At 54.5% G+C, this 23,476-nt stretch overlaps 1 protein-coding gene across 2 annotated transcripts in view; it reads right to left on the reverse strand.

Moving 5' to 3' along the window:
- PHF2 (PHD finger protein 2) overlaps positions 1 to 19,023 on the reverse strand; it is a 52,368-nt gene extending 33,345 nt beyond the window's left edge. The window contains exon 1 of one of the 2 annotated variants that reach the window (XM_066326997.1): positions 18,467 to 19,023. In XM_066326997.1, the coding sequence (XP_066183094.1) occupies positions 18,467 to 18,564 (98 nt within the window). In that variant the 5' untranslated portion in view covers positions 18,565 to 19,023. The remainder of the gene's footprint in view (positions 1 to 18,466) is intronic. The other variant, XM_066326996.1, reaches the window with a different exon arrangement.
- Positions 19,024 to 23,476: the final 4,453 nt, after the last annotated feature.

A 23,476-nucleotide genomic window follows, 5' to 3' on the forward strand; every position in this document is an offset into this window, starting at 1 on the left:
TAAAACAATAAAATAAAATAAAATAAAATAAAATAAAATAAGAAAAAGACTCTTAGATGGGGAAGAAAATTATTTCTAAGAAAACAGAAATAGAGCCAAAGAAAAAACAGGCTGCCTTGCCTTGCCTTGCCTTGCCTTGCCTTGCCTTGCCTTGCCTTGCCTTGCCTTGCCAGCACTGCTCCACTCCAACTCCACCCCAATTCATGAGGACAAATCATCCAAGTTCCAGGGAGCAGAAGAGGAGTTCCCAGCGTTGTTACAGGTCCCAGTCAGTGATCACCCTGAGCTCATCCCTGTCCCTCGGTGTGTCACTGACCACGTGTGGCACAGAAATGCTCTCCAGTAGCAACTGGGTGTGATTCACAAGAACACCTGCACATCTTTGTGCAGAGGAGCCAGAGGAGCTGCAGAAAAGCAGGACAGCTCAGCAGTGGAGAGGCTCAGGCTTCAGGTTTTGATGCCAGGCCAATGTTAATTGTCCATCCCAGCACCCAGAAATGCAACAGCCAACACTGTGAGCACAAGAAGTTAATAAAAGACAGAACAGGGGAAAGGGGGAGGCTGTTTTGAGAGCAAGGGAATGAGCTGTTCCATGGGTTCGTGTCTCCTGGGCTGTTTTCCTGGTGGCTTTACAGGGTGAACTCTGACCAGAGCTCTCCCCTGTGTGCTCTCCACTGTCTCCAGAGCAAACAGACAAGCCTTTTCCTGAGCAGAAGGATTTGTCTCATCTAATCAGTCACATGTTTCCATGAAACAGAGATTTTGGAGAGCTGAAGCCTGCTGTCATCTAGGGTTAAAGGCAAGCAGCAAGCTCAGGAGTCATTCAGGAGAACAGCGACACACGACGGTGTCACTTCAGCAGGAGACCCAAGACCAAGGACAGCAGAAGGAACCCATGAGCTGGTGTTGGCACAGGGGTGAGGGTCCCCTCCACGGACACCTTGAATTAAGGCCTCAACGAGAGAGAACTCAAGTTGTACTGGACAGCCAGGGTTTCACATCAGCTCTCACTCCCTCACACAAACACAAATGTGGAGGGAAAGGGAAATGGAAACGGAAAAGGCAAAGGCAAAGGAAAAGGCAACGGAAAGGGAAAGGGAAAGGGAAAGGGAAAGGGAAAGGGGGAAAGGGAAAGGAGAAGGGAAAGGGGGAAAGGGAAAGGGAAAGGGAAAGGGAAAGGCTCCTCTTCCAAACTGAATAGCATCTGCACACTCCCTGCAAGGAGCCCAGCATCTTCAGTAACACCTGAATGCAGGGACAGGGAAAATCCTCACTGCCCATCAGATTGCTTGGACTGCTTTTCCTCCTAGGAAATGAGCTCAGCTCTGTGACTCAGTTTCCCCCCTGCAGGCACCACCACCACCTGCCCCATGGCCTCGAGGCTGCTGCTGTAAAATGGACAAACACTCACTCAGTGCCCAGTTCTGTGCAAGAGAGCCTTCAGAGGCTTCATAAAATCATGGAATGTCCTCAGCTCAAAGAATCCACAGGGGTCACCCAGCCTAGCCCCTGGCCCTGCACAGAGCCCCAACAATCCCACCCTGGCCATCCCTGGAGCTCCTGGCCCTGCACAGAGCCCCAACAATCCCACCCTGGCCATCCCTGGAGCTGCTGGCCCTGCACAGAGCCCCAACAATCCCACCCTGGCCATCCCTGGAGCTCCTGGCCCTGCACAGAGCCCCAACAATCCCACCCTGGCCATCCCTGGAGCTGCTGGCCCTGCACAGAGCCCCAACAATCCCACCCTGGCCATCCCTGGAGCTCCTGGCCCTGCACAGAGCCCCAACAATCCCACCCTGGCCATCCCTGGCAGCGCTGTCCAAACACCCCTGGAGTGGTGGCAGCCCCGGGGACATGACCAAGCCCTGGGCAGTCTGGGCAGTGCCCAGTACCCTTCGGGAAAAACCTTTCCCTGATTTCCATTGTGACCCTCCCTGACCCAACTCCAGCTGCTCCCTCGAGTCACCAGAGGCCTGGAGCCTCCAGGTAAGGAAGGAGATGTGTGTGAGGGTTGCAGGTGCAAGTCTGCCCTGTCCTCAGGGCTCCTGGGCTGGTACACAGCTCTCACTGCCATCACTTGAGTTGCATCAGTGAAGCCTTGTCCAGGATGACCAAGGCTCTGAAGGAACCATAGAGGTCCTGTGTGTGCTGGAATGAACACCTGTGAAGACAACCTGACAGTGCTCCCCCAAACCAAGCAGTTCTGACATCAGCACGAGATGAAATGACAGCAGCAGAGATGTGCATCCACCACAACATTCCAGATCCACCGAGACAACTGTGCACTCTTCCTTCCAGCCTCGTTTCTGGGCCTTGGTGAACCACTGTGGTCATTTCTGGGGCTGATGAGAGGAGGTTTGGTCTTGAATCAGAAACTGAGAGCAAAACAACACCAAGGTGCAGCTGCAAGGCAGGAGCCTTGTCCTGGGGGCACCTCAGGGGTGGCTGTGCCGCAGCTGGAGCCAGGGCAGCAGGGCCCTGTCCTCTCCAAACCACCTCTGCTGCAGGCCCTGAGCCACACACAAAGGTATGGCTGGGGACTCTGTGCTTTGCCTTGCTATAAATAATAAAGCTTCATTTCCTTCACAGAGCTTTTGACTTGTTTCCTTTGGGAGACTCACGGGTTATAATGGTATTAATTCCTATTTGCCAACCTTGTCCTTATAAATGAGGATCTTCATTAAATGAATGTTAAGCGATGAGCACTATAATTAGGACAGATTTAAAATGCACTGTGCCTAAATCAGAGACTGCCCAAGATGTTCTTTTTTTTATTAAGATATAATTTGAAGGAGAATTACTGCTTAGTTTAGAATGAATTATATTTCCCAACAACCTCTTCTCACTGAGGGAATGTACAGAGCAGGGAAATACATCCTGGAGGAGTGAAGCCCAGCTCTCCTGATCCCACTGCTGGCAGATGACTCATGAAACACATGTGGCTGAGAAGTGCTAGATGAGACTCTTTCCCCCCCTAATTATTTTATGTCAACTCAGAATTCTATTCAATCTTGCTGTCATATAATTTAAAATAATTAAAGACTTGGAGACTGACCCCAACAATCAATCACACAATTCCAGCTGGTTGCAGTGCCTGTCACCTCCATGACCTCAGAGGCAACACCTTGAAGAGGTGAACACCTTCACCACTCATTGGGGACAATGTCTCAAGCCATCTTCTGCACAGCCCCATCCCCTGCCAGGTGAAGGAACTGGGCTGGGCATGGGACATCTGTGCACCCACCACTGTGCCAAGGTGCTGCTGCTGCTGAAAACCAGGCTCAGCCTGTTCAGCAGAGAAGCTGCTCAGCCCTGTTTGATTACAGCTGCCCTGATGTTTGCTCTCCTCCTTCTCATCACTGGGTTTCCCAAAAGCAGACGGGAAATCAGCCAGGAGGGAGGGGACCAGAGAAAGAGAGTGGTAAAAAGCAGGAATAAAACAACACTGAAGGAAAAAACTGCCAAGCCCAAATTAAACCCGAAAGGTCAAGAAGTCCATTAGACAAACAGAACAAAAACAACCCTCCTCTCAAAATCATTCTCTTAGGTTTCATTTACTCCTTGTGTAACTCCACTGAAAGAAGTGGCACTGGTCCACAAAGGAATTTGGCCACATCCAAAACCTTTTCCAGGCTGGGTGGCCATCCTGCAGCTGCAGGGAGCAAGAAGGGCTGGTCCCAACCTGTGGGGAGGTGACAAAGCAGAAGCCCAGTGCAGCCCCCCGAGTCCCCCAGCCCTGCCCAAGGGAAGCTCCCGCCCCAGGGCTGAGCCAGCGGGCTGCAGGTGTGAAAAATGAACTGGTCTGCACATGTCTTCTCTCTGCTGCTTTCTTCTTCCTCTCTCCCACTCCTTTCAGCAGCCACCTTCCGTTCTCAGTGTACGGTTTCTGTTTGATCCTCAGCCGCTGTGCAGGTGCCAGCCGAGCAGCGCGGGGCTGTGACACGCGTCCTGCTCCGTGTGACACACCCACACAGCTCCCCTCTGCTGCCACACAGCCCCAAACAGCGCCCTGGACAGCCAGCCTGCGCTCCGCCGAGCTCACAGGCAAAGGCAGTGAGGGGCAGCACACGTCCCCTGCACAGCCACAGGCGGGTGCAGTGCAGGGTCCCCTCCCCAGAGCTCATCTCCCCAGCACAGGACCAGCAGCCCCTCCACCCACGGGCCCACAGGGCTCTGGGGCCAGCAGAATGACACAATCACAGGATCATTTACGTTGGAAAAGAACATGAAGGACACGGAGTCCAACCGTTCCCCAGCACTGCCAGTGCCACCACTGATTCATGTCCCCGAGTGCCCCAAACCCTTCCTGCTCCATCCTCAGCAGAGCAGCAGCTCCACACCCTGATGGAGCCCACAGCACTGGGGGTTGTTGCCCATTTGCTCCATGGACCAGCCTGACACTCAACTTGCAGGCTCCATGTCCCCAGACCTGCCACCCTCACAGACACCCCCACCCAGAGCCTCTGCCAGCAGCAGAATAACCCCTCACCCCGAGCTCCCTTGGGCTGAAACCTAAACACCAGTGGGGTGGACACCGAGGTTTTCCTGCCCAGGTCACTGAGAGCTTTACAGAGTGAAGGGCACCTGCAAGAGGAGTCCTGCCCTGGGGCTCTGCCTGGGTGCAAACGCTGTGTCAGGTTAGTGGCCATACACCAGAGAGTGGATTCATGCATAAAATTGCCCTTTACTTCTCTCCCGCTGGCTCCCAGCTCATCCCAGTCTGCACAGGCAGCTCTCCAGATCCCTAAACACCTCCTCTTCTATCTCCAAACATACTGCAGAACTTCTCTGAAGAATTAGGGCTGGGTTGATCCAACAAATTCTTGTTTATCTGCTGCACATCACTGAGGGGTGCAGTGATGGAGTGCATTCTCTCACATGCACAACAGTAAACAGAAGATCCCAGGGATGGACTGATTTTCATGAGCATTTTAGAAACCACAGGCTGTATTCTGCCCAGTGCAGAAGGAAGTAGGAAGGAGAATTGTCTCAGGGAAAATAATCCTTGAACTATTGTATGATCAACAAAATTCTGTGATATCAGTGTCCCAGCACCTCTTCTTCACGCAGTGTTGTCACCTCAGCTGTTGAGCCCTGCTCCATGAGGAGCTCCAGGAGGCAGCCCTTGGGAAGAGCCACTGTCAGAGCAGCCTTGTACAAACCCAGCACAAACCATCCTCCAAAGGAAGTGCTGCAATCCAGCCTTTGTGTGCTTTCACTCACAGGTCAAACTACTTTATCTACTAATCACCTACTACTAATCTAAAAATATCTGCTATTAGCACATGCCCTTTGTTCCTCAACAAAAACCAGCTGGTGACACTGTGTAAAAGAAATATCATCCACCTTGGGAAAAAGGAATTAACCAAACAGAAATAAAGTAAGAGTCTAGATGGCCGCAACCTGCACCTACTGCACAGCCCAAGTCTTTGCCAGCATCACACTGTTATGTGGCCTAACTAGAACCTGCACATGCCAGCAACAAATCTGTTACTCAAAGCTGGAAGTCAGAACCCCCAAAATCAGGCAGGGCTCACTGCTCAGGTCCTTGAGGCCCTACAGAGCGAAGTTTCAAGGCTCAGTGTAACACAACCAGTAGGGATGAGGAAGGTGGACACTGCCAGCTCTCCAACCAGGACATACCCAGACCCTACGGACCAACAGAGGCAACTCCCCTGGCAGACTGGTCCCAGTGAGCCCTGGCAGCCACCAGCCCAGTGCGGCAGCAGGCAGCACTGCCAATGAGACTGGATTTAACCTCAGCCTTCCTTTGCTGGCCCAAGGATTTGAAGATTAAAAGCATCTCTACCAGAAATGGCACCCCACAAGTGGCCAAGCAGGGAGGCCACCTTCCCAGGAGAGCCCCACAGCAGAAGGAACCCCAAAAGCTAAACCCAAGCCCTGAGGAGCAGGAGCCAGGATCAGCTGTGCTGCAACACAAACCCGTGTTTACCAAGCACTGCCTGGTAAAACATGTCTCTTATGTCTTGCCCTCTGCAGTTCTAGGAATTAGAATGAGCACATGCACACCAGGAAATCAGCCACTGTGGAAAACCCTTACAAATTCACTGCAGCCTTGCCCCGGCCCTGTCATTCCATTTCTCCCTCCAACAGGAACATTACTGCAAATAGCACTGCAGCAATATCAGCTGTGCAGGATCCCCCACCCACCAAACTCCTGCAGCCCTGGCCTGTTACAGACTCACACCTGCCACCAATGGGCCCTCTGGGATTTCGGGTTTTGGGACTTTTTCTCCAAAAGCCACAATGCTCAGAGCAGCACCGCTCCTGTTTCATGTTCCTTCTCATCTCACCCCTGTTGCCCACACCAAGGATGTGCTCACCCTGCCTGTCACATCCACAGCCCACGAGTGGCAGGAGCAGGCTGGAGATGGGCAGTGCATGTGTGTGACTGAACGACAGATAAATGTAAACAATTTAACAGCAGCAAAGGCCCAGACATCACTAACTTTGAACAGCAACGATCCCTTGTACCTGTGTATTTATACATCCACGTGTGGATTTATACACATTAATACAAACCTGAGCACTGCGTGTGTTTGATTTGCTTTAATTGTGACACCCATTTATATAACCATTTATATAACTTACTTTTAAATCTGAGGGAACTTACCACCGTAATTTGCATAAGCATGCTCAGATCTGGCTAAAAATACTGATCAATGGTTGGTTGTCCTTTTCAGTCACAGGACCATTTTCATGCATTCTTTATAGGTATATATAAATATATAAACACATGGCAATGCTGATAGTAGCCCAGCGTTACCTTTCATGCTCTGTTTTGCATGGCAAACACTCTGAGCCAACTGCAACACTCACAGGGGAAGCTCCAAAATGAGCCAACAGCACAAGGAGGGAGAAGGAACAGGAATGATTTTCACTGTCATGTTTTAAAGGACTTATTAAATTAAATCCAACAACCACACAAATTAATAATTATAAATTATTAACAGAACCTCCAAACCATTCTTGACTGTTCCTGTTGAGATACATAACCTGCTCTTGTGCCTTTATTTCATTTCAGCACCTCAAATACATTTTCAAAAGATTAACATCAAATTTCGAATGACCTAATTACAGCTTTATCACATTTTATTCCTATTTCAAGATGCAAACTGGCTTTATACATGTCCATCCATGCTGTGCTCTGCCATTCTGCAGCTGGCTCACCCCCACCATCACTCAGGTGACAGCACAGGGTCCCCTGCCCACGGAGAGCTCAGCACTGCCCCACTGCTGGAAACAGCCAGGGTGGGGATGGTCCATCCTTGTCCATGCTGCACATGGCCCATGTGTGTGGGAATGATGGAAAACATCCTTGACAGAGGGGAAAAAGGAGAACCTGAGTGTTTAGAAAGCTGTGGTAGCAAGAGGCACAAACCACACGGTGTCCTGGGATCAGACATTCAGGCTGGGCACTGGGCTGTGTGAAATGAAGTGGTGCTCTCCGTGTCCACAGACTTGTAAGGATTTGCTCCACCTGGTAACTGACAGGGAAACCCCTTATCCCAAATGAGGATATCTCTTAATCACCCATGATTTTGAACTGCAGAGGAGCAGTAACAGCTGAAATAAAACACCCAGTGACACCCAGTGCCACCAGCAGTGAGTGAGCAGTGGGGACTGCACCTTGTTGCTGTTACTGTGGTGTCTGACTAAAGTGCTCTTTTCTTCAGCTGATTCACAAATCTGCACATCAATGCACCTGGCAGGAGGCTGCAACAAGGTGAGGTTTAAGGTGCCTCCCAAACCAAATGATTCTGGGATTCTATGGGGAGTCATCAATTCCCTCTTTTACTCCAGATACTTTTCTTGCCTTTTCACAAACACGACATGAAGCGTTAATATTGTTTCACTGCTTGTGACTTATCAACAAAAAATCAGAGCTCAGCCTTGTTCTTCTCAAAGGGAAAATCTTCCAGCCCATGCAGTATGTGCTCCACAAGACACTCCTTAAAAGTGCTCCACAAGACATCCTTCCTTAAAAAATGACTATGGCATTTTCTGTGACATTTCTGTCCCCCTGAAGCCCTGTGGCACGAGCAGGACCTGCAGCAAGCCAGTGCCACTGAGCCTCCCCATCAGCATGGTTTGCAGTTACAGCCATCAGTTCTGCTCTGAGAGGGATTTCAGGGCTACAAGGATGCAAAAGTACACAAAATTCAGAAGGAACAATGAAAAGGCAGCAGCAGGTTCAGGCTGTGACTGCAGGCAGCCAGACAGGCTCTGCTCCCACTCTCGGCAGGATTCCAGCTAAGTGCTCTTCACAAACACCTCCTTGACACACGTTTTCCTTCCTCAAACCATTCGCCAACTCTCACACCACAGAAAAGCAGAAATAATTATTCTGAAGAACATTTGTGAGTGCTTTGCTACTGAAAAACTTCCTTGCACCAAAGCATAAAGCAACAATTCTGCCAGGTCTAAAAAAGTCTCCAGAAAAAAAAAAAAAAAAAAAAAAAAAAAAAAAAAAGCCCAACTAAACAACAAAAGCTGCCCACTCTCCCTGCAGAAAGCCTCCTGGGAAAAAGCTTAGGTTTCGGAACTTAAAAACATTTAGGCTTGGCTCATCGTTGAACACTACAAGCAACAGCAGTTCTGATTGCAAGTGACTTGTTGAATGGATCATTTCCTACAGCCCCTTGCTTTGGAAGCATCAGGGAACAACCCCAGCCCCAACTCCTTCCAGCCCTTTGGGTATTTTCCAAACAGGACTGTAACTGAATTCCAGCACCTACTTCAGATCAGCACTTTTTAAATGGGAAAATTTAGCCGTATGGTAAAAAGGGACACCAGTTCTATGCGGGACTGAGGCAGCAGCCGACAGCAGCTCAGGGCAGCCCCAGAAGGTAAGTGGGAGCAGAACACTGCCCACAAGACTCTCCCCTCGGTGCAGGGCTGCTCTTCACAGCATCCCCTCCCTGCTGGGGTCACTCACAGCACCCATCTCCTTACCTGCTCCCCTCTCCTGCAGCCTGGAGCGTCACCGGCGAACCCGAAACACGACAGTGCCGGTTTTCCGGCGGGGCAGAGGGCTGTGCCCGGCCCGCACAGCGGGGCAATGCCGGCACATCGGCCGGGAGCTGCTGGCGGGCAGCGCGGCGAGCTCACGGCCGATCACCCCTCAGCCGGAGCCCCCCGAGCTCCCAGCGGGGCTGAGCGGGAATCGCCACCGCACCGCCGGCCCCGGCACGCTGCCTTCTACACGAGCGCTTGGGCAAAACGATGCCGCGCTCTGGTGAGGTGTTGGAAAGAGGGAAACCTGGATAAACCCGCACAGCGCCGCGGGCACCGAGCGCCGCGGGAGGACGGCCCGGGCCCGCACGCCTCGGCAGCATCTGCTCGGTTTGCGACAGTCCTGCGCAACTCTGCGTCCGAAGAACGACGGGAAATAACGTGTCCGAGTCCTCGAGAGCCCTCCCCACGCATTCGGGCCCGAGCGCCCCGGCACACGGCGCCTCACAGCTCCGGCAGCCCGCCGTCTCCGAGGAGCGCCAGGAACAGTGACGGCCCTCAGCCTCAGCCGCCCCTCAGCCCGGCCACTGCCCATCGGGCCGCCCTTCCACTCGCACTGCTCCAGCGGGCCCCGCTCCTGACGGCACGGCTCATCCATCACACGCCGCGCCCTCGGCAGCGCACACAGTGCGGCTGCAGCGGGGCACTGGGGCAGCATGCAGCATGCAGCAGGACAGGCTCAGAGGCGGTGCAGCAGTGCAGCAGGGCAGCAGTGCAGCAGTGCAGCAGTGAGGGCTCTGTGCATGCTGAGTGCTGAGCAGAGGCTGTCAGAGGCTGTCAGGGGCAGTGCAGCAGTGCAGGCTGAGCAGAGGCAGTGCAGCAGTGCAGCAGTGCAGCAGTGAGGGCTCTGTGCATGCTGAGTGCTGAGCAGAGGCTGTCAGAGGCTGTCAGGGGCAGTGCAGCAGTGCAGGCTGAGCAGAGGCAGTGCAGGCTGAGCAGAGGCAGTGCAGCAGTGCAGCAGTGCAGCAGTGAGGGCTCTGTGCATGCTGAGCTGCTGCCCTGGGCTCAGTGTGGATCCTGCTCCTGTGAGCGCTGGAAGGACAGAGCTGTGGGCAGACATCCCTCAGCAGGAGCTGGTGTGCAGCAGCGCCCCGTGATGCCATCGGGATGAACTCTGGCACAGCCCCAAGAGCCTTAAAATTTCTCTTGAGGAACTGCTACATGTTTCTTTCTGCTTTCCTTGGTCCTTCAGCACTCTGACTTATCAGAGCCAGTACAGTGGACTGGAGAGGTTTTTTACTTGCTCCAACTCAGAGCAAGGCTGAGGCCTTCTGCTGTGATTCATGAGCCAATTCCAAAGGTAGAAACACAGTTTCAAAACCAGACTGCTTAAAAAGTAACTAGTACAGCCATATCTGGCTCCTTTACAAGTTTAATGCAGATAACCAACACTTGTCTGATGAGTTACTGAAAATATAAACTAAGAAAAAGGGAAACTTGAATGTGGAGTAGAAGAGGTGGGAAAAATATTCACTGAAACATGGTCAAAAGTTAAAAGGTCTCTGTATAGAACTACTAAATGAAGAGTACTTCTTGGACTGTTTATTAGTATTTCAGCCAAATCCAGATGAACAATTTTATCATCTCACAATTAAAGAAGATGACTTGAGCAGAAGAACATCAAACATTGATAGAAACACCTCAGTGAGAAAGAGGCTCTTCACTAATGCAATAATACAGCACTTGGAAACTGAAAATAAGCAAACTTGGATTGGAAATACACATGATTTTATTTTTCCGATAATGAACTAATAAACCACTGGGGCAACTGATTAGTGGATTTGTTGACTTTCCCTCAAGAACAGCTGTCCTTTCCTTTGGCCAGTGTGTTTGTCCTGATGCAAAAGAATTGTGGATGAGAGTTCCCAGTACTGCTAAGAACCACTCTGGCAGTAAAAGCTCTGAATTCTTAGGATCTTCTCAGAACACATCTGAGTGTTTGAAGACCTCCTCAGGCACCTCAACGGGAGCAAATCCACCCCTTTAAGAACAAGCCTCATGTTGGCCTGTAAGGAAATGCCATCCTCACCTTTTCCAACCCCCTTTACACACTCTGCCCACCTTTACACCTTTCACTGGTGATGTGTCACTGGGAGGCAAAAAGAGGAGGAATTCCAGCGCAAGAATTAGTCAGGTCCTTGGAATGAGGAATCCCTTATCAGGAACCAGCTGCAGAGTAGCACTGTCAGTGTTCCACAGCCAGGAGCAGAGATGAGAGAGGAGAGGCTGGTGAGAGGTGGCCCCTGGGCTTTCTGGGGCCCTTGTGGCATCTGGTGGCACCTCTGTGACTTGGATTTCTGAAGTGACCACGGAGCAAGACTCAGCAGCCCCACGTGCTCACCACTCTTTGCTCAATGACTCTTCGTTCAGTACTCAGGAGGATTCCTTGGTGACAGAGTCCTTTAACTCCCGGGGAAACACGTCTGGGGTGTGAAGGAGCTCCTGTGCTGTTCATGCGCTGTCCCCGTGGCCTGCAAGGAGCTGGGGTGGTCCTGCTCCTTCCTGCCCAGTCAACTGCTCCGTTTGGCTAAACAAATTAAGAGCACCCTGACAGCCTCCACATTCCTCAGGAACAGCTGCACTTGTGTCTCAGGGTGTTCAGTGACCGGGAATGGAGGGGAGATCCCAAGGGGATGGTGACCAGGAGCCACTGTCCCTGTTAACACACAGGCCCAGGGAGCCCTCCTGCCTCCCCACCTGCCCCCACCCCGAGGCTTTGCTGGGACACTCAACAAAGGCACTAAACCACACTTACAACCTGGCAGTGGGGACTGTGCTCCTGCACCACGATCCTTGGCTGACACAAGGGACACGGCACATATGGCACAGCAACACCATTCCTGCCAATTCCCACTTTTCCATTCCCCACCATTGAGATGTTAACAGCAAAAATGGAGGTTTAACAAAAAATCACAGCTATTGATACCTAGCAGAAATATTTCACTTTTTTTTTTCACTTGTTACATCCTTCCAGTCTGCCAGATGAGGAAAAATCTCTTTCTGAGAGTAAATGTACTGTGTATTTTGCTAAAAGTGGAAAACACAACGAAATCCATGAGCAATTCCATAAAAACAATAAGGCAGCTCTCACATAATTTCAGATTACTGGGTTGACAATTGCAAACAGGAAATTTAAAAATATCTTTGTTTCTGCAATTCTAGTTTATTTTTTCCTGTCAAAATGTACTATTGCTTAACTTTGTGCTTTTCTCGGCTACTCGCTAAAACTAATGGATGAAGCACCACAAATTGCTGAATATCCCAGCAGAAGCCTGTCCTGGTTACCTGGGAAGCTGAGCACAAATACACCCAGGGAGACTCAGTGTCCTGCCTGCTGCTCTGCCCGTGGGCACAGGACTGAGCCCTGGCCTTGCCTGGAGCAGCAGCACCTGGCAGGTTTTGGGGATGTGTCTGAGAGGAAAAGCAGGAACTCCTCCACAGAAGCCCTGCACGTGTTGTCAGCCTCTCCCAAAGCTCTTCCAAAGGCCCAGGAGGGTGCAGCAAGGAGGGATTTGCACTCTCCCATCCATCCCTGGGTGCCCCAGCTGTGCTCCCAGGGCTGGAGAGCACCAGGCACAGAACGGAGCTGGAGATCACGGAACCATGGAATCGTCTGGGGTGGAAAAGACCCTTCAAATCACCAGGTCCAGCATCCCTCCCAGCCCTGCCATGTACTCCACTAACCCATGTCCCCGGTCTACACCTCCTTAAATCCATCCAGGTATGGTGACCCCACCACAGGACAGTCTGTGCCAGGAATCACAACCCTTTTGAGGAAGAAATTTTCCCCAATATCCAGTCTAAACTTCCCCTGGCACACCTTGAAGCCATTTGCTTTAGGATGTTGCAGCCTGCTCACAGCCCCAGGACACCCTGCCCCTCAGTGCCCCTCTGAGGAGGGGATATGCTCAGCCACCACACGGGGTGGGGAACTGACAGCCCAGAGAACATCTACCTGAGAGACCTGGTGAGATTTGTTCTAACATGTTGGTTCTGCCATTATATTGTGTACCAGAGGTGCTTGGATGCAACAGCCTGGTAACACCCCAAAACAGCCATGCATGAAGTTGTAAAATGGACTGTGAACAGGCTCCTTTTTTTCCAGATAAAACTCTGGAAAAGAATTACTATTGGTATCAGTCAGCCAGTGTAAGATTTGCTAATGTACACCCACGTTACAGTGTTATCAGTCACTGATAAGATGCATGACATGGTCACTATGAGAAACCCACGTGATCCCAAAGCAGCAGCTCACCTGTAGCACAAACAAACCTCCCGCACTGCTACAGAGCACCTCTGTAAGACACTTCTAATGACACAAACCGTGTTTTAATAAAATATTTTGAGAACTGTAGACCTACAGGCTGCTTTACAAGAGGGGAGAGAACACGTTCAGTTTTTGGTGCAGATGTACCACAGCGCTACTACAAAATTTCTGTTGCTCAGAAAGAAGAAAATGCATTAAGATAATATTAAAGACGGTGGCCTCTGAGTTTTGGAAAGCCTTATGTTATTGTATAACACTTTTTCTCCTCACCAGTATCTCCCCATATATAGTCACATTCCTTTGTGACTTAAATATTTTTTAAGACATCTTTACCCATTTTCTTTATTATGGAGCGTTTCAGCACTAAGGAACAGTTCCCCTTTGCTTGCAGAACTCATTTCTTTGTTGTGACATGTTAAGGCTGCCACCCCTCTAATGCTGAACTCGACAGGTACCTCAGTGCCCACAGGGCTGCTCACAAAACAGTGCAGTTAAAGGCTTGGGCTGCTGGAGAGTACTCATTAAACCACAGGATTTCTCCCTTTTTTTAATTAAACACAAATTGTGTTTAATATTTCTAACATTTTACCCTTTCAGAGGTAAAATCTCAGTAAAGTCTTCTAGAATTAGAGGAATTTTTATACACAAAAATCTTCTGTGAGCTCTACTGGCTCCCAGATAGCAGCAGGACAGACAATGTCCAGGTAGGACTTTCCACACAGCTGTCCACTCTTGGTATCACTTAGGCTCGGATTTCCTAAAGCATTCCAGAATAGGCATGAGCACGGCTGGTTCATGATACCTGCTGTGGGCAGGCTCCCAGAAAACTGAGCCTGCCATGTCAACTAACTCTTCAGGAAAAAATGAAATTACCTGAGATTTTTAGTTATTTGAAAACCTTACACACCTTGGTCCTATCTGAACTCGGCACATGAAAGGAAATCATGCTGGGCACAGCACAATTAACCTCAGGGATTCCCTCTGCTGTGATAAAACCAAAGCAAATAGCACTCCAGGATTTAGGATTATCCTCATCTTCAAATTTTACCCAAATTTCCAAATTTGCTTAGTGATAAGCCTGGGTATAAGAGTGGAACTAGATGCTGCTGTGTAAAACCACACCTGGCTTTGAAAGGGAAAATGCTGAATGCTCCGTTATGAGCATAAAATCTGCCCACACAGAGGGCTCAGCTCTGCAGTGTAACAGAGGAGTGCTTTCCTTACCCCAGCCACGTTCACTCTGTGTGCCAGGGCGTCCTGAGTGACTCCCACCACCACTCCAGGCTGCTCTGATAACTGCACCAGCTGCTTTAGGTAACTAAACCTTTTACTAAGTTATTGACCACTGCCAGGCCTGGAGCAAGAAGGATCAAAGTTCAACTATACACGAGGTAATAAAATCAATACTTGTTATTTCATTTAGGGAGCACAATCCCACCCTGCAGCACCAGGTGTGGGTTATAGGAACAGGTAACAAAATACTGCAGAGAAAATGAATAATTTACCTCCCCTCACCTCCAGCTGTAATGAGTAACCCCGTACAGATTTCTAGCCGAACAAACTGGTACAAAAAGGCTTGTCTTGGATACCAGGTTCTGTAACCTGCCCATTTCAGATGAGGCACCTGGAGATCTGTCACCATGGACGGCTTTTTCCAGCCCCCAGCAACTTGCCAGGAAACCCATCCCTGCTCCCAGGACAGGGGATGGAGGGTGTCCCTGCTCTCAGGACAGGGGATGGAGGGTGTCCCTGCTCCCAGGACAGGGGATGGAGGGTGTCCCTGCTCCCAGGATGGGGATGGAGGGTGTCCCTGCTCCCAGGACAGGGGATGGAGGGTGTCCCTGCTCTCAGGACAGGGGATGGAGGGTGTCCCTGCTCTCAGGACAGGGGATGGAGGGTGTCCCTGCCCCCAGGACAGGGGATGGAGGGTGTCCCTGCCCCCAGGACAGGGGATGGAGGGTGTCCCTGCTCCCAGGACAGGGGATGGAGGGTGTCCCTGCTCCCAGGATGGGGGATGGAGGGTGTCCCTGCTCCCAGGATGGGGGATGTAGGGACGTGGGGCAGCACAATGTCACCAGCAGCATCCCCTGCAGGCTGAGGAGAAGGCAGAGCTCCTCACCCCAAACAGCTGAAGGCCTGTCCCTGTGCCCCAGCAGCACGTGGCTGGCCCGGGGACCCCAGGTGGCAGAGCTGGCACCAATCCTGTCCTGCCAGGCCAACCCTTGAGGCAGCAGTGACCCAAGGGGCACCTGCTGAGTCTCAGCTTCCTCACACATCAAGACCACTCCCTCTTCCTCCTCCTTTCCTGCTCTTCTTCAGAGCCACCTCCCACCCCACAGTCCCACAGCCTGGCTGTCCCTGTCCCTGCAGAGCTGGTACCAGGCAGAACAGCTCCAGGACTCCTCCTTGGGACAGCACCCAGGGGGAGAGGAGCCAGCACAGGCAATGGAGAGGCCGGGAAACCACAGAGCACCAGGGTGGCTGCTCAGGACACAGCTCTGAGGTGTGTGGAACTGCAGCAGCCCAGAGAACACACCAAAGAATGCACCAAATAACACACCAAATAACACACCAAAGAGCACACACACCACCTGCACACGAAGGGGACTCAGACAGCCCCATGCCCACCTTGGCATTACTGTCCTTTGCCCCAAGATCATCTCTGTCCTTTCCAGACTGCTGGAAGCTGCTTGTGTGGAGCAGCTCGGGCAAACAGAGAACAGGAATGATCAGACCTCAGTCTCACGAGGAGTCATAGGGTTCTGTGAACACACCAACAGCTCCAGGGCTCAGCACAGGTCAGCAGTGTCCAAGGGTCCTCAGAGCATCTGTCCCATAAGTGGAGAGGGCTCCACTGTTGTGTCCAACTTCTAAACTACATCAGGTAAGTTTAACACACTTCAGATACTTTGAAAATATCAATTTGCCATCAGAACTGCTGAAGGTACCACAGAGATGTTGCCCAGCCTCAGATGAATGGGCAACTGTGACTGCTGTAGGGATAAACCCATAAAAACCATTTATTTTAAATATTTGGGAACCCTGTCTGAAGGGAAACATGAAAATACCTGATCTGCTTCTACAAAACCAAAGCAGAAAGGGCCATGTTTTCTGAACGGCACACTGTGCATCATGTCAAAAAGAAGCAGAAGTATGATTAAACACTGGGCGAGCCTCCTGAGCCCAGCACAGCTTGGCACGCTGGCTCGTGTTTGGTTGCTGCCCCGATGTAACATTGTATTTTTGGTTGCAGTACTATATAACACTGAATATTTTTTTGTTGCAGTTCCGCATAAACATCAACATCAGTGCTTTGAGCGTCCAGGACAGACACGATTTTATACAGCTAAATCCTGGTAATTTTTTTTCTATTTATTTGCTTACATATTACCAAGAAAAGCAAACAGTGTCATAGATAAGCTGTTTGCTCCTAATACTCTATGAACTTCTCTGATACAATTACCTCAGGTTTTGACACTGTGAGAAGTGAACTCCTCCTCCGTTTCCTTTCTCTAAAATCAATCTCTGGGCACCACCAGAAGCTAAGGGAAAAGCGTACAACCCCCCAGTAGCAGCACTACAAATCAATTTTGCCCCTTTTGCCACAAAATGAAACACCTTTCCTCGTGCTGTTGAGCCGGAGCTGCCCACAACACGATCATTTGCTTGATCAGTTACAACCAACCTCTCTTGGTTAGTGTCAATGGAAATTCCCCTACCTGCGCCGGCAGCTTAACTCCTTTCGCTGTTTACGCTTCAGGAATCCACTCTGTCATTACTCTGCCCGAAAATCCCAATTCTTTCATGTCCTTAAACTTTCTAAGTTTGGAGTACACACGCTTGAGGCTCCTCTCCAGCCTCACTGCCCATCTGTGCCCGAGTCGTGCCCGGCAGGGGCCGGCGGGTCCTGCCAGCGCCCGTCCCGGGCACCCTTCTGCCGGCACTGCCCCCCGGACCGGCTCTGCCCGCATTTCCCTTCCTAGTCCTACACAGCTTCCAAAATAAACGGCGCAACATCACTCCTGATGCCAGGGCGAAGCGTCTCGAGCAGCTGAATCCGCGCACGGGCGATGTGCGGGTGCCCGGGCAGCGCCTCTCGGCCCCTCTGCCCGCTGCTCCCGACGGAAGAGCCACAGCCTGACCTCACCGGACCCCTGTGGTAAAAAGCGCTCGTCCAGGTGATTTACCTGATTTTAACTGCACTTTTTACACTTCAGTCACTCCCGGGGAATCGCCGCGATGCCGCTGACACTCCATCCTCCTCCTCCTCCTCCGTCACATCCGAAGGGAGCGAGGGGTCCTGTCGGGGGCTGTCCCCGCGGGTACCCCCCTTTCCCCCGGTCACCCCCTTCCCCGCACGGCTGCCCGGGCGCTGCGGTGGCCGCCGAGGCTCTCTGTCCCCAGTCGCCGCCCTCGCCCCCATCGCATCAGGCGCCGCCGAAGTTCCGCCGCCCGCCCCAACTCCGCCGCGGCCGCCCATTGTCTGCGCGCCGGGAGGCGCTTTGGGGAGAAACGAGCCGAAAAGCCGAGTCCTCCGCCCCGCCCGGCCTCCCCCGCCGCTCCCCTGCCCGCGGCCCCGCCACGGCAGGCCCCGGCTTCGGCCAGGGCCGGGGGTCCCCGGGGGTCCCCGCGGGGCGGGCGCTGCGCCAGCCAGGGCTCCCCGCCCGCTCCCCCCGGGCCCGGCGGTCCCCGCGGCCCCCGGCCCTGCCCGGCCATGGCCGCCCTGTCACCGGGAACACGCCGCGGCCAAGGTGCCCCAGCCCTGCCCGGGCGGGAGGCCGAGCCGCGGGGCCCGAGCCCGCTGACAGCGCGGCCGAGCCCCGCCGCCGCCGCTCTCCCCGCCCCGGGCCCGGCTCCGGCTCCGGCTCCGGCGGGGACGCGGCGCGGAGCCGCGGCCGGGCGGCCCCATCCCCTCCCCGGGCGCGCACAATGGCCCCCGCCGCCCCGGGGCTCCGGTGTCAGCGCGGGGGGAGCAGCTTTGTGTCGGCGACCCGGCCCCGGAGCCGCAAAACACACAAAACCGGCGCGCGGGGAGCGCGGGAGCGGCGCCGGGGAGCGCGGCTCCTCCTTCCCCGCTCCGGGAAGGCCTGCGGGAGGGAGCGCGGCGGCGGGAGCACCGGGGGCGGCGGGGCCGGGGCCGGGGTGCCGGGCGCGGTGCGTTACCTGCCGTGGAACCAGTCCTTGCAGGCGTCGCACTCGATCATGAAGCGGGTCACGTCGTAGGGCAGCCGGCAGATGCAATAGACGGGCACCGTCGCCATGTTCGCGCCGATCCGCTCCGCTCACGGCCGCCCGCCCGCCGCCCGCCCGGCCGAGCGGAGCGGAGCGCGGCGGGGCCGCGGGGGGAGGCACGGGGGAGGAAGGGGAGAGCGGAAAAACAGGGAGAATACGAAATAATAACAATAAAAAAAAAAAAACGCTACAAAACCGCGGCGGTGGGTTTAGGGCTCCAGAGGGGCGGGCGAGCGGTGCCGGAGGACGGGGAAGCGCTGCCCGGAGCCGGGGGCCATGGCCAGGTCCCGCCGCCCGCCGGCGCCGCGGGCCGGGGCTCTCTGTTGTTGTTGTTGTTGTTGTCCCTCCAGGATGGTGATTCCCGGCGCTCGGCGATCGCGGCGGTGCCCCCTGGTGACAGCCCGGCGCGGCCTCCCCGGCGGGCCCGGCCTTGCGTCAGCCCGGAGGGAGCGGGGCCGAGCGGGGCCGGGCGGAGCGCGGCGCGGCCGAGCGGGGCTCCCCGGTCGGGGCCGGGGCGCGGCGGGGGCTCGGCGGAAAACGCGTGTTTTGTTAACCCCCGCCTGCCGGGAGGGAGCTGCCCAGCCCCAGCGCCCCCGCCCGCCCCGCCGGGGGGGGCCTGGGGGGCGGCGCGGGGGGAGCGGAGCGGGGAGCGCCCGGGGACGGCGGCACCGCGCTCGGGGCGCCCGGGGCTGGCCGCGCCACCCGCACAGCCCCAGCGGGGAGCCCCAGGGATCGGGGGGCTCCGGCCCCCAAGGGCGAGGAAGCCCGGAGGAGAGCGGCGCGACCCGCGGGAACAACGCCCGCCGGGGTGTGCGGGGGGACAGGCAGAAACACACCGCGCTTGGCTCTCATCTGAAGAACCCAAAAGAACGGGCTTCTTTCTGTTCAGTAACGTGATCTTGCTGGGGGTTTAACCGCCTGGGGGGGGTTTGCTGGGGGTTGGAACGAGAGGGTCTTTAAGGTCGCCTGCGGCTCAAAGCACCCTGTGATTCTCTCTATTTGCGTGATTTCTGCTTTTAAAGTCACCACCTCTGCTCGCAGCAGCCCTTGCCCTGCTGTGACACCAAGGGGATGGCAATGAACGCCTGGTGGCCACCGAGAAGCAGATCACGGCAGATCATGGGCCGTGGGGGGACCCTGAGGCACGGGCTGGCCCTGTACCCCAACACGGCCCAGGGCCCAGCCAGAGCCCCGAGAGCAGCCCTGGGTGTGAGCGGGGCTGAGGATGCAGCACCGGGCCGCCCCGCCGGGCCAAGGCTCTGACAGGGGTTAAACAAACGGGCTGGGGGCTTTGGGAACGACTTCTATTCCCACAGTGTTCGCAGGCCACCGGCACCTTTCCCTGAGGAGCCTCCTACAGAGTGCTCACAAAGGGCCTCCAGCTAAGGTGGGATTGTAATTCTGTGACGATGGATTCAGCGTCGTGAATCCACTGCATTTGGTGGTGTGGCAGGGAATTTGTCTTTGAGCAAAAAGCTAAAACTGACATTTCTCAGCTCTTTTTCACCTGTCTGCAAAAGTCCTCAGAATCACCTGTGGAGGACAAGGGTAGCTCATGAAGCCAAAAAACTTCAGTTTCAAGTTTTTCGACAGAGAGGCGGCTGTTGTTGAATGGCTGAAGAGAGGCTGTCGGGATCCTTCCCCTTGCCCACTGCGAGTATTTGCCAGGGGCAGGAGTGTCCCGCCCAGGGCTGTGTGTGAGTGACACACTCAGCCCCGCCACAGGTGGCCTCTGCCACAGCTGGGAGTGCAGTGACACGGGGGAGGCCCCGGGCCTGCACCCTTAGCTGTCACTCAGTGCTTTGGAGGGTCTCCAAGTGTACCGAGGGACAGTTTCCTTCACCGCAATGCACCGTGTAAGAACGCGCTGCCTAACACCAGCCCTCTTTAAGTTTAAATCTGTTGGTCATGGCTTTAATGGTTCAGAGCTTCAGCCAGAATGTAGAAGAGTGAGTCCCGGGAGTAAGGCAGATGGGGCAGAAGGGCTTGGGAGCCATCACAGAGCTGCACACACCTTTGCACTGCTCCTCGATGCCAAGGACACCTCCAGCACCATCAGGGTTTAATGAGCCCCCAGAGGCTGGGGTGTCCTTTGGCACAGGATGGTCACGAGGACACTGGGCTTTGTGCCTCTGCCCACCCCACACACGGGCAGCTGTGCCCTGAAGGGTCCCCTCCCCTCCTGAAGGCAGTGTTGGCACGTTACGGGGCGTGGAAGCAGCAGGTGGATCCAGGATCTTGGAGGCCTTTTCCAAACAAAATCACTGTTCCCTGAAGCAGCTCCCCCACACCACTTCCTGTGCCCGTGTTCCCTCTCCCAGTTGTTTATGAGCTTTGCTCACCCAGCCCATATCGGTGTGAGGAATTTTTCCCATCATCTTTCCTCAGTCCCATGAGCATCTCCATGCAAACAGCTTTATTTCCAAGGCACCACCCAAATTCCAGTGTCCCAGCTGCTGCAGTGGTGAGCCAACCCTCTGAATGCCCTGTGAGTTTGGTGCTCACTACAAAGGGCAGCAGGGCCATGCCTGAGCTGCAGCCAGGTGCTCCCAGGGGCTGGAATCATGTCCAGCTCACCACTGTCCATCGCAGGCCCTCAGGTGATGCCATCCCTGGCAGCAGAGCGGTTTGTCTGTGGTTTTACTCCTGTTTTTACAGGAATCATGTATACCTCTCCCCTGTCCATTGGTGGCCCTCAGGTAATGCCATCCCTGGCAGCAAGCGGTGTGCCTGTGATTTTACTCCCGTTTTTACAGTGTCCACGTTTTTACAGATACTGCCAAGTGCCACAGTCAGTTGGGCCATCAGTAGTTGTGCTAGAGCATGCTGGAGCTGACACTACATGGAAATGTAGAGACTGTGTTCTGACAGCTCAGACACCTTACTCATCGTTTTAACAGAGATTAGTGGATTAAGAAATTGATGGGTGAGGTTGCCCCACTGTCCTGAGCTCTCCACGAGCACTTCAGTCCTGGCTGAAAGTGCTTGGCTGCCCTTGGGAGGGGAGGTGAGCAGTGGAGCTGTGCTGGGGTGCCTCAGCAGAACATCATTTGATCACAGAGTTCCCTCTTTGAAACCTTGAAGTGAATTTTATTGTCTTTTTAAACCAACTGGAAAAGAGTGGCACAGGCCCACACAGAGGGCAGAGCCTCTCACAGAGCTGCTGTGCAGGGCCACGAGTGTTCTCTGGTCCAAACCTCCACAGAAGAGGGAGACACGGGAGCCCATCACTCCTCAGGCTGATCTCCACTTGTTTAATCTCTCGCTAGGGATCAGCACACATCCTCAGGCACCTGAATGTTCATTTTTCCCAAATCTAAAGTGTCCAGGAATTTCCCAGGTAAAAAGAGATTTTTCAAGTGTTTAGAACTTTTTCTATGCACTGAGAGCTGTTAAGAACCAGAAACTGGAGTAAGATAACAGCAGAATCACTGTTAGATGAGCCCTCTGCTCCCATCCCATCCCATCCCATCCCATCCCATCCCATCCCATCCCATCCCATCCCATCCCATCCCATCCCATCCCATCCCATCCCATCCCATCCATTCTTCCAGATCTTTCTGGAAATGGGCCAGAGGGCTTTCGAGGGACATGGGTGGTTTTGATCACCTCCTACAGCCAATGCTCACTCCTCAGCCTCATTCCTGTGCTTGCACTGGACTGTGTTGTGCTTATCTCCAGAGACTGGAACAAGGATGTTTGTCCCAGAAAAGTATTGCCCCTCCTCTGCATGACCCCTCCTGCAGCCACATCTTGTTCTTTTCCAATGGGGTGTTATTACCAACAATCCTTGGTTGGCTCCACAGCTATCAGTGTTTGAGACACACACATTATCAACGCCTTATCTCCTGGGATGCTACACTGTCCCCCTTCAGCCCATCTCTGTCCAGGGGGTGGGACTCGCCGGGACCTGGCGGGTCAGTGAGCCCGGGCTGGATTCGCTTTACAGGCTCTGGGTGCGATCTCCAGGATCACAGACTGTCACCACCACCGGCACTGCCACCTGCCACGGGGCCGGGTAATGCGGGGCCGGGTTACGGTGCTCCTGGGCACCGGCAGCACCGCAGGACGTGCCACCGCCTCATCTTCATCTCGTCCCAGCGCAGGAGCGATGGCTGCACGTCCCATTCCCCACTCCCCATTCCCCATTCCCTACTCCCCGTTCCCCATTTTCCCGTTCCCCGTTCCCCTCCCGGCTGCGCCAGGCGCTGGGGCTCCGGCCGGGGCTCACCGGAGCTGTTCCCTGAGCGGGAGAAGGGCCCCAGCGGCGGGCAGGGCTCTCACAGTGCCCCAAACCCGGCCCCGGGGAGCTGCAGCCCGGAACAGCCCGAGCGGCGCTCCCGGCGCGGCCCCGCCTCCCCCGGCCGGCCGCGGGCAGGAAGAGGCGGAGCGGCCGCGGCGGAGGCGGCGGGGATGGGGACGGTGGTGGCCATGGCGGCGGGGATGGGGACGGTGGTGGCCATGGCGGTGGCGATGGCGGTAGCGGTGGGGATGGCGGTAGCGGTGGCGGTGGCGGTGGCGATGGCGAGCCCCCCTGCCCCGGGGCCGCCCCGCTGGCCGGACACCGCCCCGAGAACGAGCCGGGCCGGGCCCTGCGCTGGGCTTGTCCCGAGCCGGGACCTTCCCCGCGGCCGCTGCTCGGTTCAGCCTGGCGGGGCCAGCGCACGGCCGGGGCCGGCCGGCACACGCCGGGCATCGCGGCTCCGTACACGGACACGGGGGGAGCGAGGAGCCCCGTGGCACAGCACGGACGGTGGCCCCACGTCCCACGCAAAGAGCGGATTCTCCCGGGTTAACTCTTGTCTTGGAGCTGGCCGATGAGATACTGGTCGCCCCGGGGCTTTCCTTTCCGGGAGGGTGGTCAGACCCTGGATCAGGGTCCTGGAGAGTGTGACGGTGCCCCAAAATGTCACTGTTCGAGGGGCATTTGGATAATGTCCT

The sequence above is a fragment of the Sylvia atricapilla genome, chromosome 11, assembly GCF_009819655.1.
Source record: "Sylvia atricapilla isolate bSylAtr1 chromosome 11, bSylAtr1.pri, whole genome shotgun sequence".
Taxonomy (NCBI): domain Eukaryota; kingdom Metazoa; phylum Chordata; class Aves; order Passeriformes; family Sylviidae; genus Sylvia; species Sylvia atricapilla.